The 18553-nt window shown below is 29.9% G+C and overlaps 2 protein-coding genes across 17 annotated transcripts in view; one reads left to right on the plus strand and one right to left on the minus strand.

Annotated features, from left to right (window-relative positions):
• The window catches only part of ZnT77C (Zinc transporter 77C), a 28664-nt gene extending 20170 nt beyond the window's left edge, over positions 1–8494 (minus strand). The window contains exon 1 of the mRNA XM_011631849.3: positions 8312–8494. Within this exon, the coding sequence (XP_011630151.2) occupies positions 8312–8346 (35 nt within the window). The 5' untranslated portion in view covers positions 8347–8494. The remainder of the gene's footprint in view (positions 1–8311) is intronic.
• On the plus strand, positions 664–17638 carry LOC105422474 (polyprenal reductase-like). Of its 16 annotated transcripts, none has more exons than XM_089078131.1 (8): positions 2828–3433; positions 4853–4936; positions 5200–5883; positions 12020–12152; positions 12334–12482; positions 14747–14935; positions 15003–15298; positions 16777–17638. In XM_089078131.1, exons 3-8 carry the CDS (start codon positions 5805–5807, stop codon positions 16867–16869), a joined length of 939 nt encoding a protein of 312 aa, XP_088934257.1. In that variant the 5' UTR covers positions 2828–3433; positions 4853–4936; positions 5200–5804; the 3' UTR covers positions 16870–17638. The 16 variants fall into 16 exon arrangements, with proteins under 16 accessions (XP_088934268.1, XP_088934265.1, XP_088934257.1 ...); XM_089078135.1 differs by lacking the exons at positions 2828–3433; positions 4853–4936 and having other exon boundaries at positions 4953–5370; positions 5630–5662; positions 5750–5883; XM_089078132.1 differs by lacking the exon at positions 4853–4936.
• The last annotated feature ends 915 nt before the right edge of the window (positions 17639–18553 follow it).

Here is an 18553-nt window from a genome sequence, read left to right on the forward strand (position 1 = left end):
TAGTAAGTGTCTGGATAGAATTGTCTTCCATGCTATGGGTGCATTCGTTTGCAGTCACTACCGCAGATCGTTCATTCTGTCTGCGAAAATGACTGCAGCACAGTTCGTCATTCGTTTACGCAGGAATGTATCTCATCTGTACAGCTATCTCGGAAGTCCTGCTTTGGATGCTCTGCTTGCAATATTGCGTAAACGAACACCAAAATGAATTTTATTACAATAAGAAATGAAAAGGGTTAGAGATAAATAATTGATTCAAGTGAAATAAGAATAAGATATAATTAAAATAAAAATAAGATAAAATAAAAAAAATAAGAAAAAAATAAGAAAAAAAATAAAAAATAAGAAAAAATAAGAATAATAAAATATAATTCACAAAAATTAATATCTAACTTTTAAGTAAAATTCATAGATTAAATATTTTTTAGAATATCCATTATTTATATTAATTAAATTTAATGTCAATAAAATATTATCTTTTATACAATAAAAAAGTTTTATTACATTTTAATTATTCGAATGTAAATTTATGTATAAAATTGTCTCTTTACTTATCATTCAAATAATCGGCTCAATTTCTATTGGAACGTATGATCCGTTTTATTTATATATAAAAATAAAGAATATAAGTCTATTTAAAACGGCTTTCCCGCGCGGAAAGTCGGTTAGGGAGGAGGAAGCGAGGATGTTGGAGACAGAAATTTGGTTATCAAGTGGTTAGGTGATAATTATAAGAAATAACAATGATTTATTCAAATAACCGTAGTGCGATGGAATACACCGATCTTCGCGAATGGTCGTGACCGTGGACGGGCGAGACGGCGATCGGCGCGCGTATATTGTTTGGATACAAATGAGGTATCGCTCTGGCGGTCGGCGCAATACTGGTCGCTGTGCGAAGTTCGGAGTGCGCGCGGCGGCGGCGGTGTCACACGTGTTCGTCGCGGACCTTTAAATCAGCGGTGATTTAAAACGTGCTCGCGTGTTGCGGGCGTTGTCGTGAGGGTGAGATATTCGCGAGATCGTTGGATTGTTTAGATCGGAGAACAGGTGGGCCCGTTCCCTGCCGAGAGGGCTCGGCTGACGGGGGGGTGTACCCCTCATCTGTCTTAGTGAGTGCCGAGTGAACTCGGCCAGCCGGGGCGTACCCCGGTGCTCGGAGAGGAACGGTGGTATCGGGGAGAACCCCGATGCCCGGCGGAGAAATCTCGGGAACGGCGGAGTCGGATCGAGCGAACTCGACGCGCTGAGGAGGCCCCAGCAGCTCTCGGCTTGCCGTGAGAGATTTGGAGCTACGGCGTTCGGCCAGGCCAAGCGAACTTGGCGCTTTGGGGAGGGCCCCAACAAAACTCAGGCTTTCTATCGGCTTCGGATGCTCGCTTCCTTGAGACGTGCTCTCGGAAAAACGAGCGAGGAACAGGAGTCAACAAGGAGTGATTTCCTGTGGAGAGCGATGCCTTTTTATACCTGAGATCGCCCTCGATATTTTTCGGTCGGATCGGTCGGATTAGTCGATCTCGGGGTTAGCATCCCTCTCCTCAGGAGCGGAAAAAAGGATCGAGTATAATTGGTTTTTTGGGGATTATAAGGAATAGGAGCAGGGGATGTTTAAGAGTAGGGAAGGAATAGGAGGTGGGAAGGTAACGGCGCGGTGCGAGGTGGTCACGCGCTTGTAGACGCGGTCATGGCGCGGTGCGGAATGCTCACTCGCTTGCGTGGCGCGGCGTCGGTGCGGCGCGGGACGCATTTATGCTCGGTGGCACGACGTGTGGTGCGGCGCGAGGCGCGCTAGCACTTGGTGGCGCGGTGCGAGGAAATATCACGAAATAGACATATTTTCGTGGTATTCTCTGACGCTTCGGAGTTCGCGTATTGTAACAATTAAAAAAGGAGGCATAAATGTCTCTTGCGGCCATTGCCGCACTCCGCCTGTTGTTCGGCGGTCCCCGACGGATGGTCGATCGAGGGAAAATCGGAGGAGGAACGGAGCGGGGGGATGCGCTCCGTTACATATTTAAAAAGTAAATATTAATTAATAATAGCATACCTAGCTATAATTTTACTACTAAAAACCTTATTTTTTAATAGAGTTAAAACAATTAGGCATGCAGCAACCAATTTTCTACAAAATTTATGTAACTTGCAGTAAACATTGAATACAGTATTAAAGATTAATAATTAATTTTTATGATACATTCCCCAGCAAACAAAATGCTAGCAATTTGTTAGATTGGCAACAAATTCGATCAGATATTAACTGCAAATCCATAGCTATCTGTGTCCACATTAGGGATTTGTCAACAAAGCCTGCTGACATCCTATGCTGATTGGCGAAAGAAACCGAGCAGAGCTTGTTGACATGCTATGCGAACAGATTGGCCACAAAAACTAAGTAGAATCTGCTGACATGCTATGCGAACAGATTGGTGACAGAAACCGAACAGAGCCTGCTGACATGCTATGTATTTTTATGTATATGTTTGATGTAAGACGTAATCGTTCAACAAGAAAGTTAGAGCAAATACTGCTCGGTTTTTGCTGCCAATTTGCTTTGTCATATTTTTGAGAACAATTTGCTTACACCGTCAGATATTACAGACTTATGCAGACTTTTATTGCTTTTTTGTCATCAAATATTGGTAGCAGACTCTGTTCAAAATCTGTTTCTGCAGATTTTGCTATCGAGATTTATTATAATATTTATATTTTATATATTTTTTATAACAGTTTAATTTTTTTTCTTGTTTATCAGGAGACATGGTAGTGTCCCGGGTGTCAAGTCAACCGAGAACACTGCCGTGTGACTTTACGCGAGTCGTCGAGGTTCGAGCATCTGAAATTATCGAATCTCAATAACGGCTATACTGATCAAGTTCTAAGTAGGCTTGATTGATAGCTTGAGTCCGACTTGCATAATAAAAGTATTTTTATTTTTCTGCTACGTGCCCTACAAGCAGAGATATTGCTACACAAAGTCCGATTTGGAAATTTTTACTTTAAGAAACGTCATTATCGTCGCCTTTGTACAGCTGCAACGTCTGTCACGAGATGTCATTATTAATCTTATCGACCCAGCGGATTATCAGACTGAAGTCAGGGTTATTGTAGAATCTAGCGAATCAATGTTCGCTGGATCCTGCAGTGACCCTGATTTATCGGCCTGATTTATCCGCTGGGTCGATAAAATTGATTGATGTAAACACGGTAGTGTTTTTGGTTAGACCTCTCGGGTATCAATATAATAATAAATACGCGTAAATTAAAATTAAATTAAAATTAAAAAGGAAATATTAGCAGTATTAATAAATTGCATACTACTATTATTCTTTTTCTGCACGTCCGAGTGATGGCCAACGATGTTGACGTTCGCGGCGAGTTTGACAATTTGTAATAATTTCGGAGTGTAACTCATGTTTGTGTTTATACTTTGCAGGTAAATTCTATTTTTTATTTTATCAGAGAACAAAGATATTATTCTTTTATTCAATCTTATCTACATACCCTTATTATGTCATTCTAGAAAAATCAGTTCCAAAGCGAATAAAAATGAAAATTTGTCAATTAAAAAAATAACATATCTAGAGAACTATACATATATTATAATTTTGAATCATATTTCTAATCAACTATTTATTATTAGACAATTACACACACACACACACACACATATATATATATATATATATATAATTGCAAAATTTACAAAGAATTTAAAGATTGATATTTGATAATTTCCAACTTATATTGATCTTAAACTATTTAATAACAATATATATGTGTGTATATATATACATTGTTTGATCGGATGATTATTTTGCATAGATGATTATTTAAGTTTATTATTTCTTCCAATATATATATATATATATATATATAGAATATATGAAATAATAAGATTACATGTTTATTTATTAGATATATATATATATATCTTTTATATAAATTTTTCACAATCATTTGAGTTGGCAATATCCACTATACTTGACACCCTTTTTTTACCTTTTTTTAAAAAAAAGATAATTTTATAGTGTGTGTGTGTGTGTGTGTGTGTGTGTGTATATATATATATATATATATATATATATATTTATACACACTATAAAATTATCTTTTTTTTAAAAAAAGGTAAAAAAAGGGTGTCAAGTATAGTAGAATACTTCAAAATGTCTGATATCACTATAAAATTACCTTTTTTTTAAAAAAAGATAAAAAAAGGGTGTCAAGTATAGTGGATATTACCAACTCAAATGATTGTGAAAAATTTATATAAAAGATTTGATATCAATAATTGGCACCAAGTTATAGTCTTACAAACATGAAGCTACAAATCCATTTTAGTCAAATTATATATTTCAATCGTATAAAAGATTTGATAAACCACTGTTTTAAAAAAATAAAACTCAAGTAGTAGTTTCTTTAATTTAAAAATAATAAAAACCAAATTATATGTATATCTTTCTATCCATTAAAAACTTCTTTTTCTAACCCAAGTGATAGTAATTATTTAGCTTTAAAATATTTTTATATCACAAAATTGCTTTACTCAATTTTTATTACAAAGAATTATAAAGTAACAGTAGTATAAAATAAATGATAAAATTTTATTTAAATAAAAAAAATTTTTATGTAAAAACACTTGGCGCTGCTCATACCTCTAAAAAGAATATGAATAAAATGTGTGTGTGTGTGTGTGTGTGTGTGTGTGTGTGTGTGTGTGTGTGTAATTATAATTTAATCATATTAAATAATAAATTTTGCCTTTATTTGTAACATTCAAATAATCTCATCATTAGTTTTGCATTTTCGTTTGATCTAAGCAGCGCCAAGTGTTTTACATAAAAATTTTTTTTAGCCAAAACATGGCCAATCAAAGTCGTGGCCAGTCTCTGATTGGCGGATAAAAGTCGTGGCCAGTCTCTTATTGTAGTGTCTCTAGGTATGTACGTATATCAACGCCTATAGTTCCAAATTTTAATCGACACCTTTAATTTCCACTCTTCCATTCGCATTTTCGTCGTAATTGTGAGTCGTTTTCCAGCAAGAGACACAGAAGGACACAGTGTAACACAGTAAATCATTTCATTTTTGTTTAACATTAACAAACAACAAGGATTAAATAATTCACTGTGTTACACTATGTCAAGTGTGTCTCTTGTTGGTAAACGCTCTGTATCTATTGTGTGTTCAACTCATTGTCAGTGAATTCTATACTGGAATACTCATTCAAATGGATGGGAACGAGACGAGCGAGAGGGAAAACAGTGTACAAGTCCCACCTCTTTTTTCGTGTACTATTTAATCTGAAAATATCGACTTGATCAACAGAGACGATTATATTCATAACCTCTTTATAAAATAGAAAGGAAAGTTGTAAGTTTTAAATAAAAATGGGTAGGTGTTGTGCTATAAAAACTTGCAAGAATTATGATCAATATGGTTTAGAAATTACTTTTCACAGCTAATTAAAAATATATGATAATTTAACATATTTTTTATATTTGTAAGATATAGTTAGAACAACGTGTTTGATTAAATCAAATTATAATTTATTATAATTTTAAAATATTAAGATAGAGTCCAATTTATTTGGATGACTCAATGAAATAAATAAAATAATTTTATTGTTTAGATTACCAGTTTCTAATGAATTACGCCAAAAATGGTTAAGTACAATTTCTACGCATTTATTGAAATTAAATTCTGAATTAATACACATATGCAGCACACATTTATATATTACCTTTGCTAGGTTAGTAAAGCTGGATGTTTGCGGAAAAGAACATAAAAAGTCGCTGGCTAATCAAATGTCACTAGACAGAGAAGAGAAAGGAATTGTACGCAACCTGTCTCTTTCTTTGGCGTACCCGGCTTTTAAACATTGGAGTGAGCATTCTAGTATAGTATACCCAAATAACAAAATAGCAAAATGCCAGCAATATACCAGCACTGTACCAGTAGATCCGATCATAATTTCGCAGCAGATTTCAAGTTGCTGTTTCCCAATTAAGCTTAATTTTTTGCGGCACACTTTCTCATCATAGAATAAAAATGTGATAAAAATCGAACATTGCTTGCTGTCTCATTGTGACAGCAGATGTCATGCAAAGTTTGCCAGATCAGATACTGGCAGCAAAAATCGAGCACAGTGTGTCGTCACGACGTGATGACAAAATTACAACAGGTATATGGTGCGATCTGCTTTGTCAGCTGTCAACAAAAACGCAGCAGAAATCGAGCACAGTGCCGGCACGATGTGACGGCAAAAACGTAACAGAAATCAAATAGGATCTGCTAACATAACTTGTTAGCAAATTAACAACAGAAATCGAGCAAATTCTGTTTCGTCAATATTTAAATTATTACTAAAAAATTTTGAAAAATGTCTATTATTTTTTCTATCTCTTATTTTAGAAAAATATTTTTAATTATTTTATTAATGATGAAATTAATATATTTTTTACAGCACAAATAAGTTATAAAACGCTTCTTAAAGATATAAGTTATGATTCTTTCTTATATAATGTATCAAATAATGTATCAAACATTGTATATTTTATATAATGTTTACTATTTCTCAAGCCCTATACTTCGTTAATAACAATTATGTCTTGCATCAAGCGCGTACATAAAAATATGTAAATAATAAATGAGTGTTTAAATGTTGAATATGATTTCGTTTATATAGAAAGTTTGATAAATTTTGCGAGAAACGAACGCAACCTAGCGGTAGTTTCCTAATTATTTAATGACAGACGCAGAGTTTTGTACGATTTCTGTTGCCGATTTGCTGGCAGATTATGCCAGTTCTATTTGATTTCTGTTATAATTTTGTCGCCATGATGTGACGGCACGCTGCTCGATTTCTGCTGCGTTTCTGCGATACATTGATAAGGCAGATCGTGCTTTATACCTATCAAAATTTTGCATCATGATATAATGGCACATTGTATTCTGTTTCTGCTGTGTTTCTGCTGCCAGTATCTGACGTCACAAATCGTGTTGCATTCTTGCCGCATTTTTGCTATCATAGTATGAAAAAATAAATATGCCAGATATTTATTACATTTTTGCAACATGTCTTAACGGCATATCATGCTAAATTTTGGAGTATTTTCTGTTGAATATTGTAACAACACAAAATGCTTGAATTCCAATGTATTTATGACGACAAGCTTTGTTTAATTTTTACAGTATTTTTGCAGTATGTTATCATAACAAAGCTATGTTGCATTTTTTGCTGACAGTATCTGTTACAGCAGTCCATGCTGGATTGCTGCTCCATTTTTGCCAGCATAACGTATAACTTCGCAATTTGTGCTTTTGGCATGTTTTATCTGGATACTGGTTGAATTGTACAACTTCTTTTTTTTCGGAATTATAAGATAATCAAAGTAAAAGAATATATCTGCATGAGAGGATTGTATCATTTAATAGAATAATAAAGTAATAATTTAATAACTATTATTGTCAGAAATAATCATTTTAAATATCTATACAAGAAAAGATTTTTAATTATTTTAATAACGACTGTATATTTTTGTAGAAATATTTTAATAAAAGGAGAAAAGTACAAATTAGAAATTAAAGTGTGTTTCATTCAACAGGTTATTAATCCAATAACTTATCTCGTCAATACGCCCGCACGCTTAGCTGCCTATACGTATATATGCATACGATCTATTGAAATCCTCGTTTTCTCGTTATTAATCTTTTCTGAATCTGCGTCATTCGCTGTGAACATTCACAGCGAAATTCTATGGGAACTGGCAGGTTCGGACATAAACATACTCAGAACGTATTTAATAGATGAATGTACATAGTAGACGTAATACGTATGAAAATGTTCTGAGATGATCGCAATATACGCACTGCGATTTATTCAATACTCAAAACATATTCGTGCTGCTAAGATATTTATTAAGAATCTTGAATTCGTACCTAATGACCGATTCTCGTAAATTATAAAATAGTTAAAAAGTTATATAAAATATTTTATTTATTTACTTTATTTATACCGCTTTAACAATTAATCCTAACCGTTCATTACATGCTACTACATGCAAGCAAGACAATAATTTCCTCACAATTTTATTCTCACAATTTTAGTGTGTTCTAAAAATCAAAAGAAAGTGTCATAACCTTAACGAAATCATGAGACCGACAACATTACATACAGAAAACACACGAGAAATTTTCGATGTAAAATTCTTGCTAATACTTGATTTCACATGCCACTTGTCTAATTGCTAAGTGCTAGTTGCTTAATGATTAGGTAAGTACTAAAGTTAAATGGAATCCATATGTATATTACTTGGTTCTGCTCTGATCAATTAACCTCTTGAGCATTCATAGCGTTGTGTTCATAATAGAAATAGATTCAAAATCTCGAATGAAATAAAAGTTGACTTATTATATATTGTGATTAATTGCCCAAAATAGCCACTGCGACTGATCAATTTTTCCTATGTCCGAGATCTCGAATTTGATTAGATACAAGGGGTGCGTTCGTTTAGCGCATCTACATCTTTCATCTGCTAATCACGTGACTTAAATTTACTGAACGGACACCTATGTGAATAGTTATTCAAATCATATCTTTCAATAGAAAATCTGAATAAAATTAAACCTGAATAAAATTAAATTGAGAATCGTTTGAAATATATAAATAAAAAAAAAAACTTTTAAACATAAATTTATAGTCGAATAATTAAAATATAATAAAATTTTTAGATTATATAAAAGATCATATTTTTATTTAGACATTAAATTATTTAATTGATATAAATATTAAATATTTTTTAAATATTTAATCTATGAATTTTATTTAAAGATTAGGTTGTATAAGAAGTTCATAATTATATGTATTCAGATTTTTAATCTATATTCAAAAGACATTTTTAGCTTAATTTAATCAAACACAAATTAACAAATTTTACAACTTTGTCATTATATAGTTTATTGAATTAATTTCACTGTGATTGTAGACTTTAAGATTATGAAACACTTAAAAATTTTATTATGGTAAATATGTAGAAAACGGAGCTCCCTCCAATGACCTTGACATTGACATATATTGTCAGGGTTACTACTCTGAGAACATTAAGAAGGTTTTAGATGGCGATTTTTCACTGTTCGTTAAAAAGTTAACAAAAAAATAAAGTGAACAATTTATTCATCAATAATTTATCTTAAACAAATTTAAACGACTGATACTGGTTAATTTCGCATATTTAAATGCTATATCAGAAAAATTTTTACACGACATTTTATCTTTCACATTAAAAGAAGCATAAAAATTCGGAAACGCGAAATTCATGACAGATTTGGTTATTTAAATCGTGAGGTAATTTTATTAATCATAATTAATAAATTAAATTATATGTCATAAAATATTTGTAACATATTTTTTTAAGAAAAGAAACTGGACTGTACGAGCCACGCAAGATGTGAGTAACAGTTAATATATTTTAAATAACTAATATAAACAACAAGTTTACAAATGTTTCGATCTTTAATGTAGTAATATAGTTTCGATCTTCAGTATATAATGAAAAACAGTTATAACATAATTAAAAGCGATCCTATTGTAAAGAAGAGCGCCTTACAGTTGTCCAAAAACGAACCCGTTGTTACATAATTGAACTCCACGAACACATGATACAGTTCCTTTTCTTATATTTAGATTTAATGTCTTCCGATCTTCGAATATATTTTTTTAAATTTATAAGAATTTGGACGACAACGACGTGGCCGTGTGTTACAGTGTGTATTTTTAAAAAATGTTAGATTTAAATTTCAATCCATATAAAAAAAAATACGTAAAGTTTAAATATCAAACTATTTTTTTGTTTTAAACACACAAATTCTCTGTCTTAAAACATAAATTTTCTGCTTTACAAATTTTCTGCTTTAAAACACAAATTCCCTGCTTTAAAATACAAATTTCCTATTTTATATAAGAAAATGATTTTTGTTTTTAAAGCAGAGAATTTGTGTTGATATTGTGTTTTTGTCTAAAGTACGTACACATAGCGCAACACATGTAGATTTCTCGAACGTATTGATACATTTTTTAATATTATGGCTCGTTTCTATTCACCATATCGTGATTAATAATACATTTATTTAATAATAATATTATGGAAATAACTAATTGTGTGTTACTTACTGATGAATAAATTGTTCACTTTATCCTTTATTTTCTTGTTAATAATTTTCTAACGAATACTGACCACCAAACTTTTTAAAACCTTCTCGAGGTCATTCAGGATAGTGACCCTGACAACACATGTCAAGATCAAGGTCATTGAATACGCTCAAAATTTATTGACAGATTGTGATAATAGAAATCGAACAAATTTTATTATTTTGTAACCATTTGAATTGTGATATTATTAGTACTAATTTTGAAAAATAATGTTTAGTATTTATATTATATTTATTTTTTATTTTAAAAGAATAATTTTCAATTGTTTTAATAGAGAAATTAATGTATTCTTTATTACAATTCTTTAGCACAAATAAATTTTTTTAAAGATATATATCTGATTTGGTTTTTATAAGTATCAGTAATTTTTGAAATATTAGCCTCGGTCTACAATAGATGATTTAAGCTTTAAGCCATAAAAAATCGACGAATCATAGTCGAAGAATAGGAGAATAATCGACTATGATTAGACAATTTCTTATGGCTTAAGGCTTAAATCATCTATTGTAGACTGGGACTAATACTTGTTAACTTCCTTGCTATAAAGATACACGTTTTACACTAAATGCATACATAAAAGACGTTAAATACGTCAAATAATAACATATCAGAATTTTATCCATAACGATTTCAATGATATAAAGAGTCTGACAAGTTTTATACGAGAAACGGACGCAACTTAGCAGCAATCTTGCAATTATATATGATATTTAGTAATTACGCAGATTTTTCTCGATTTCTGCTGTCAACCTGTTGTCAAATTGCGCATATTTTGCTTGCTTTCTGCCGGCAATCTATAATAAATGATGCATAATTCCGAACAAATCCTATTCAACTTCTGCTACCAATCTGTTGTGAAATTATTGTTTAATTGTTAGCGGATTTTATAACATTTCTAACATTCTATCATTATCTGATATAATAAGTTTTATATACAATTTGTGGTCTTTCTGCTGACAAAAAATTTGACAATCTGTTCGAATAAACTTTAATAATTAGAAGAGATGCCATTTTTACAATATGCAATATATTGCAAAGAAAGTGAAAAAGAAATGATTAGTTTGAGCATAAAAATAGTTTCTATCTACTGAAATAAATATATTATAATAAAAAAAATGTGAATTATTTATTTTCAATATTTTTAAACTATAACTAATCAAGAATTATTAATCTTGCAGTTGATTGATATTTGATTTTTTTCTTTGCTTATCTCTGCTCAAGTTTAATCAACTTATAGAATAAATTACATAAATTTTAGCTTTATGTCTTAAAACGTTTTTCCTTCTAAGAATTAATTATTTAAATTTCGTTTTTTGCAATTCTCAACTCATATATAGCGATGTAAATTCTAATTAGTTCTACCTTGAAGAGTACTTGAAGTGGTTAAAAGAGGTTAGAGTATAAATTTACAGATACGTATATGTATATAAGTATGTGTATAAGTATATAATAAGTATAAATAAAAATTACATGCAAAATAACTATTAATGTTATCAGGAAAGTACAGCAAAATGTAATTCATTGAAGTTCTCTCTCAGACAATAAACTCTAAAATTAAGTCATAAGATGTCTTATATCTCAATTTGGATTTTGTCTAGGATGATTTTTCATAACAAGTTCTCGATAATGATCAAATGGTTGATCTGTTTATAAAAACATGAAACAGTAACAGTGAAGTTTATAACAATAATAAAAGTATAATAAAAGTTTTTTTTTACAGAGTCTTTTTTTAAAATCTTAAGCTAATCTCAATAAATGGAATAATGGATATAAACATATTACGTTACGTTATAATTTGTAATTCAATCATAGTCATATTGCCGGCGTTGTTGGTTCTGTTGGCGGAACCTTATTTACCGCTCATATTCACTCGTGCTGTCCGCTATGGAAAATTTTGTGCAAAGGCCCATCACCCTCTAATAGAAAAAATCGAAATGCCCAAAAAGTAAGTTACCAGATTATATTATATATTATATTATATATTTTTCTGCAAAAACTAAATATTTACTATAAACATTTACTATAATAATAAATTTACTATAAACATTTATAAAAGTACTTTTTATGTATTACACTATCCATTGACAATGATGATTATGATAGTATAGATTATTTCAAATTTTTAGATGTTTGGGTCATTTTTATCTTCTCTCTGGACCAATGTTGATCGTTTTATTTTATTTAGCGCTAAATAAATACCTTTATAATGGAAATATACCTGAAAATCTGCTTTCATTACTAGATATATTATTAGGAGCATCAAGAAAGCCCTTAGGTATTTAAAAAATTAAATTTTTAAATATATACAGGACGTTCCAAAATTATCCGCTTTTCATTGATAGAGTCTGTGGAATATTCTAACGGTGAATTCAGTTGAATGCATTAATGTGCATGGGTGCACCTTAAAGACTGTTTTGTATATAAATTGACATAAAAGCATATGCATTGCATATAAGCGAATTGGACCGCGAAATGCTCAATGTAATTAATTATATTGTTTATAAAAATTTATATTGAACTTTTTATGAATAAAGATATTTAATATAAAAGAAATTTATATTCTTATGTCTAGATAGATTAATGTACAACAAACTTTAATCTGCATCAATACGCATTAGCATCCAACTGAATTCACTAAGACAAAAACTTTTATACGAAAATGTTGAAACTATAATAATTTTTAAACAGCATTTAAAGTTAATCAATCGATTTATAAAGAAATTGTATAGCAATGAAGATACTCTTATATATATATTAATTCGATTATTTATATATTAATTTTTTAGATATCATATAACGTACATTTTTTCTTAAACATATATTATATAGTACTTCCAAATTTGAGAAATTAATTTCTCAATGGAAATGACATATCAAGTTAAATGCTAATAACAGATACATTAGCATGAGATACAGAATATGCGAAGTAATGATAAATAGTCGATTGCTTTTACATCACTAATAATGTCGATTCCACCAACGTAACTTAACTTTAATCAAAGTTCAAGTTACTCTTCATCTTTTTCTAGTTCTAAAAATTAAAAAAAGATGAAAAGCAAGTTAAACCGAGATTAAAGTAAATTTATGTTGGTAGGAGTACGTTCAGATTCCACACTCGATTACTCTCATGTATCATTTTATCCTTGTTGTGCATTGAATGTTAAACAATAAAATAAAATGATGCATGGAGAATCCGAACACATCATAAACTGATATATTTCTCTAGCATTTCCTTATAACATACATATGTACATTTTTTTTACTATTATTAGTTATACATGATGCTGGCTGCATATAATATGACCGTTGTTTTATTCATGCTGAATACTAAATAAATTTACTCTATGAATAAATCTTTCATTATATAGATACATTTGCATTGCATAATGTATTTTCTTACAATGAAGACGCCTCACTCCTTTGAGGTCATCTCTCCTTCCACTTTTGACAGTTCTTCTAATGAAGTTTTGAATGATGTTTCTTATACTGAAGTAATGTAATAAAGTTTTTATACTATTGTGTATCTTCAATTATTTTATATTTTTATTTTATTTATATTTGTTAAAGATAATATAAAGATTTAATAATGTAATTAATATTAATTATATTATGTTACATTAATTTTACACACACATGCACACACACACACACACACACACACACACACACACACACACACACACGCACAGAACGTCCGATTCGAAATGATATAATCTTATGTGCAGATAGAGCATGTTAAATTGGATAGACAAGTCCTCTACCATTTTGTGATTTTGACAATTTTAATGAGTTATTAATTAAAATTTTTGCCGAATGAGCGCGAATTTGCCTGACCTCTTGACAAATGAAGCTTGACAAGCGAGATGCGACCACTACCAACGTTATCACGTGTCCGCAATTCCTAGGAACGAGATATTTAGATGGTTTACAGATGACAGAATATCTGTTATATTCAGCACATTTTTAAATCTTCTTCAAATATTTTATATATAAGGTTTTCCAAAAGTGTGGAAACCCCTTAATATTTCAAAAACTAATTTTGAAAAAAATGCTCCACATAAAAATTTTAGAGTTTTAAGAAGTGCACACTTTACATAATAATATTAGTATGGCTTTAGATAATGGTCACATAATATGAATACGCATTTATAATCAAGATCATCATCATTAAAACCATCTAGTATAGTAAAAGCAATTATGATCAAGATATTTCTAAATAAGAAATTTGTACATTTCAACTTAGCATCGTTATATCTCCGCCCGTAATAACAATAGAAAAATAAAGAAACTTTTCTTATACAATTCGAACCTAAGCTATCGATTAAACAGAATATTAAGAATTTATTCAGTCCAGCCATTTTTGAAATCCGATAATTTCGAGTAATCTCAAGTATCTGGCAACTCGTAAAAATACAGTGCTGATCTCATTAAACGCTAGCACGTACATTTGACATGAGACATTATCAGTCTTACCATCTCTTGATTAAAGGATCCTACATAATTGTATTGGTGATTATATATATAAAATTATTGTTTTAGTATCAGCGGAAAGCACATGTTTAGTCCTTATCATGTTTTCTATACATTGTTGGAAAAGAGCATATGAAACATACTACGTTTGCGTATTCAGTAACCAAAAAATAAACATCGTTCATTATATAATTACAACTTTGCATTATTTTACACTGATGTTGTCTTTGATAGGAGAATCTGTAGGATTTGTTAGAGGTAAGTGTTTGAAAAAAAAGTTTACAAACATTAATTAGATTCTTACAATTGATATAATCTTACACAGGTTCACACATGGATTTTTCTTTACGTAAATTAACAAGTATGCAACTAATGTGTATATTTATATTTTTATGGTCAACGTATACGCAACTTAGAATGAACTTTATTCTTGCAAGATTGCGTAAGAATCAATATGGCGACATCGTTACTAAAGATCATAAGATACCATTTGGTGAATTATTCAATTACATAACAAATCCATTACAATTCACAGAAATATTAGTGTACGTAACAATGTCCGGAATACTTTGGCAAGCCTCTACATTCCATTATATTACATTTTTTGTTATAATGAATCAGGTATGTAATGGTTTTATCAAAAGCTCTATTTATTTCAATTAATAATTAATTCAACCAACAGAAATGTCTATAACAAAATTTCTGATTATAATTTGTTCTTATTATCCAACTTTTTTTTCTATACATTATATAAAATTATATATATATATATATATAAAATTTTGTATAGAAAAAAGTTGTGTACATATATATATATATATATATATAATTTTGTATTTAATACATCTATATTTTGTTATTTATCTAAATCTCATACAGAGCAAAAATGTTTAATAAACGTCCATTAAATATCTATTGGACATTCATATTTTAGTTTTTCTAATCTCCATTAGATTTCTATTAAATTTACGTTTATGTAAATGATTGCATGTGAATATTTAAATCATTTATGATGAATATCTAAATCGTTTATGATGTTTCATGCTGCTTTGAAATGACTAATAAACGTTAATTGAAGATTTTGTAAAAATGTTAAAATGTTACTAATTGTAAGGAAAATGTAATGTAAAAGTAAATACAATATATTAGTGATTTTTTTCTAGTATCACATCTCGCATTCGAAATGTACTAAATAAAATCATTAATATTAATGTTATAAAACAATCAAAAAAAGTTTATAAAAAAAATTTTACGATGCTGAAGAAAAATATTTTTTTTAAATACAGAATATTCTGCAAACTTATAAATTTCACCAGCATATCTGGAAAATCATTCTGAGCAAAAAATATTATTTAAACAATTGGTTGATTTAACTCTGTTATCGGGAAAATAAGTGATATATTGATATAAATCAAATAATTAAGGCATTCAAGTTATTTAACTTTTACTTAATTATTTATTTAAAATTGTGTGAAATTGCATTCAACATTGATATATTGTACTAATATTTATATACATTACTTAAAATAACATCTCAAATAAACGTCTCTCTATACACGTCACCAGACATGTATTTCCATTGATCGCATTTATATAATATCGGAAAAATTATTACCTTATTATCTTGCCGTATGAATACAGATTAATAATAAATTAATAAATATGCAAAAGTTAAATAGTTTGAACTCTGTTTACACAGATCTGCTTGATTTTGCTTTGAAAAACAACAATAGTTTCTTGTAATTTTTTTGTGCACTAAATCCGAATCTGCAAATAAGAAAAATTAAATTAAATTATATATTTATAGATAGAAAGAAAAAATGAATTTAGGTATTAAACTAGAATTATTGAAAAAAGTAATTATAACTTTGTTACAAATAATGAGTTTCTTTCCAACTTTTAAACATCCAATATGAATAATGAATCCATACAACGAATCCATCTATAAGATGTCTATATAGACAATAAAAATTTAACGAAGGATAACAGTATATAATAGATTTTTAATACAGATTAAGAACCATGGATATTTGAAGGTTTCTGTTCTATATAATTTTTTTTCTTAATAGCTGAATAAATTTATATTTCTTTTTTTACAGGTTTTATGTGCTATTTTCTGTCAGCAATGGTATTTGGATACTTTTAAGAATTATCCGAAAAACAGGAAAATCTTAATTCCTTATATTTGGTAACTTAGTATAGTAGTAACTGTTCGTAACTTCGTAACGTATATACATTGTACACATCTAGCATGCATCTTCTTGGGATTATCTTAATTGTTTTAAATCTTATTTTGATCCAAGACATAATCCATAACATTCATAAAATTAGCTCAGAATATTCTTAATTATCTTGAATATTGCTTTACTTGCAGATGAAATTATTATTTTTTATTGTCATTTTTTTTAATAGAATTCCAATAAATGTAGATATATAATTGTTATTACTGTAATAAAGCGAAATGTAACAGATAATATATATTACATGCAGTATCCAGTTTAGTTGTAATTACGCACATATTGAATATTAATTAAAATTATATATTATTAAAATTATATAATGTAAATACAATATATAACTGAAATGTTATATAATATTTATATAATTTTTTGAAATGTTATAGTGAATTTGATCATATGCACTATACTGGATCAACACACATAAAATATAAAATATCTAAATGTGGAATAGTATAATATTACTTTTTTAATAATGAAATCATTTATGCATATTCTGTTAAATAATACGACAAACTCATGCTATTTACAAGCATTTGAGATATTAATTTATGTACTTTTCAATAATTTCATGTATATCAGCACGTATTAATACGGTGTAGTGATTATATTGATTCGCTATTATATTGGTATATGTGATGATGGCGAGCAGAGGTTACGTATAAGTTGTGTTGTGTGAGATGAAAGCTTGTATTAAAAGTATAAGAATTACAGGCGAAAAAAAGTTGTGGTCTGATTTATTCTGTACATATAAGATTTCTGATACTTTTTCTATTCATAATCTTTAATTTACAAACATCTGGTTCGTCTCTCTCTTTTTTTGTGATATATGTTACATCCGGCGGAATCCACGATTCTCCTCTCTCGGAGAGAGACAACGGCTGCCTATCGGCAAACAAAAATGCCGCGAACGATCTAGAAAAACTTTCTCTTTTATTACCGAAAACGCGAATCTCTGAAAAAATGCAGAATTCTTTTCGAGACACGAAATGTTCTTTTTTTTCTTGTCACAAAATCGTCCGGAAATAATAATTTTTGTGGACAACAGTCCCGCTGGCGTCAAAAGATTTATAGCACTCTAATAAAATTGAAAATACTAATAAAGTTGAAATTCCTGATGCACTGAGATCGTTCAAGGCCGAAACCGAGAGGGAGACTAAGAAAACGCCAATAAAGAGAGTGCGATCAGCAGCCATTGGTGAACACATCAATAAGTAAATTAAGAGCGACGGATGAAATTTTCATAAACTAATTCCGTCATTCGCCGGGAAAATCGGAAACAAAATAAAAACAATCACGCTCCACAAACCGCCGCTCCCCACTTTTCTTTACACTCGCGATTTTTCTGAATTTCCATTCGAAAATTAACATAAAGATCCATCACGCCTTCGGAATCTTCCCACTTTTCCAAAGCCCTATATAAATCATGATTCAGAGCAGATTGTTCTCTTTTCTTACCTTTCCAAGAACGGCATTATTTGGATCAGTCAGCGAAACCTTTTTAACAGTTAGAGTCAAAGCACGACTTAAACTCTTCCGAGTGTACCCGAAGCCTATTTCCCGAAGATTCCAGCAATCACCTCGACCCACCCCCGTTAGCGTCAACAACATTAAGTCAATTTTTTCCTTTTTTACTTAT

This window comes from Pogonomyrmex barbatus, unplaced genomic scaffold (genome assembly GCF_055798465.1).
Source record: "Pogonomyrmex barbatus isolate J1 unplaced genomic scaffold, ASM5579846v1 scaffold21, whole genome shotgun sequence".
Taxonomy (NCBI): Eukaryota; Metazoa; Arthropoda; class Insecta; order Hymenoptera; family Formicidae; genus Pogonomyrmex; species Pogonomyrmex barbatus.